Source organism: Perna viridis, chromosome 15 (genome assembly GCF_037379345.1).
Source record: "Perna viridis isolate PV_CMFRI_1.1 ecotype Kerala chromosome 15, ASM3737934v1, whole genome shotgun sequence".
Taxonomy (NCBI): domain Eukaryota; kingdom Metazoa; phylum Mollusca; class Bivalvia; order Mytilida; family Mytilidae; genus Perna; species Perna viridis.
The window spans coordinates 7,731,113-7,733,095 of NC_142459.1; the positions used below are offsets into that span (position 1 = coordinate 7,731,113).

A 1,983-nucleotide genomic window follows, 5' to 3' on the forward strand; every position below is an offset into this window, starting at 1 on the left:
AAAAAACTTACCCCCTTTTAACAGCACCAGGTGATTGAACAGATGTTGAATCTTCCTGTTCTCTTTTTATACTTGGTCTTATTTTTCTGTCAGCAGACCTAAAAGTTGACAAGGCATACTTAAACGGTGTGTTCCCGTTCTGCCCACTTTTGAAATTTACAGGTAAAAATATTGTGGGCAGAATGGGAATGCAGATGTAATGACACTAATTAGAGAACAATAGATAATTACCTATAGTCTGTTTTACTGTTTGTTGGCAATTCAATGTGATTTTTTCTAGTCTTTTTAATGGCTATGTTTAGTATAACTGTTTTGTTTTTTGGAATAAGTTCATTGAAATAAGTATACACTCTGTATTGTGGTCTAAGTGCAATTCAATGTGTTTTTTCTTGTCTTTCTTAATGGCTATGTTTGGTATAACTGTTTTGTTTTTGGAAATGTCAGCTCATTAAAATAAGTATACACTCTGTATTGTGGTCTCATGTGCAACTCAATGTGTTTTTCTCGTCATTTTAAATGGCTATGTTTGGTATAACTGTTTTGTTTTTTGGAAATGTCGGTTAAAATAACTATATACTATGTATTGTGGTCTCATGTGCTTTTACTCCATAATTTTGTATTAAGTATCTGCTTCCTGTTGTCCACTGATCAATTTAATTCAAGTCAAAAGAGAAAAAGAAACTTTGTGGAAATATATATAATTTATTCACCAACATTAAACTTGAAATAAGCACTGATAAAGCACATACATTTATGATTAATTAAATTAGGCAAGGTAACAAAAGTATTCATATCCAACAATTTAAACAAAATTGCATACCATTGAAAAAAATAAAGTAGCACAAACATACAATTAGACATACTGCACTAGACTTTCATATATAAAGAACTTAAATGTCACAAATAGTATCTAAAGTCAATGTCACATATCACTCTAAATGGAGAAGGTGTGATGCTGCGTCAGCATATTGAATAACTGTGATGTTACCATGTGTGAGTCTTTCTTTCAGCTGCACTAATCTGCTGTCAATTGTTCGGTACTTCTTGGTTTTTGGTCGAATAGTTCCGCCGGCGTTGTGTTGGATTTGCTTGATCTCATTTGCAGCCAGAATATCTTTGAACATACGGATAACGGTGAAGATGTTTGGATGTGCGTTGTTGACTTTTTTCTTCAATTTGTTATGCCACCCCTCTAAATGGTTTGTTGTTCTAGGACCGTCATTGCTGAAGTGGTTCCATAACTGTGGGGTACCTTCTACCCATTGTGTTGTGACGTAATCGGTAAATGTAGTAGTTCCTGGAGGTGTATCGATGTCTTCCAGTTCATTCAAGGCATTGAACCAGACATCTTCAATTTGGTCTAGTGGTTCGAGTGGCAACACAGCAGCTCTTCTGACAAGTTGTTGAATGTCAACGTTGTTCTTATATGCGGGTTGTAGTCCTGTCTCTTGGGTTTTTCTCCATACGGCTTGAGTGAAATGAAAGAAACAACCTTTTATCGTCACATTTGGAAATACACTTGTAGCTGCATTATGAGCGGCAGTCTCGAAGTCCATAAAAATTGAAGTTGGTTGAAGTTGTAGCTGAAGTTGTTCCATAGTAGTTTTGAGTTGCGTGAATAATCTGAAGTAGATGTAGGTGCTTTTCCCTGGTAAAAATGGGTTTGTTTGTTTGTTGGGATTTAACGTCCGAGCAGCAATATTTCAGCTATATTCAGACAATGAACATGAAATGGATGATAAAATGAACATGAAATGAAGAAAAAGGATGGATCACAAGGATAATAGGGTCGACAAATTTTGATTGCCACTGGGAAAAGGGGGATGGGTAAGGTCGGGCAATTTAGCCTCCTGTGGCGGAGCGCAAAGGTTCCTACTCCTATCGAATACCACAGCAGGGTTCTTTAACGTGCTAGGAACGTAGCATCTTTCCCAACACGGTGCACCACTATGGTTTGCGGTCAGGTTTTCCGTATTATAGCCT

The 1,983-nt window shown here is 36.7% G+C and overlaps 1 protein-coding gene across 1 annotated transcript; it reads right to left on the bottom strand.

Moving 5' to 3' along the window:
* Window positions 1-843: 843 nt before the first annotated feature.
* On the bottom strand, window positions 844-1,671 carry LOC148596778 (uncharacterized). The gene has a single exon (XM_088564355.1). The coding sequence runs from the start codon at window positions 1,596-1,598 to the stop codon at window positions 930-932; it is 669 nt and encodes a 222-aa protein (XP_088420481.1). The 5' UTR covers window positions 1,599-1,671; the 3' UTR covers window positions 844-929.
* Between the last annotated feature and the right edge of the window lie 312 nt (window positions 1,672-1,983).

Excerpts from the sequence above, each read along its gene's own strand:
- LOC148596778 (XM_088564355.1), bottom strand. The coding sequence starts at position 1,598 with ATGGAACAACTTCAGCTACAACTTCAACCAACTTCAATTTTTATGGAC.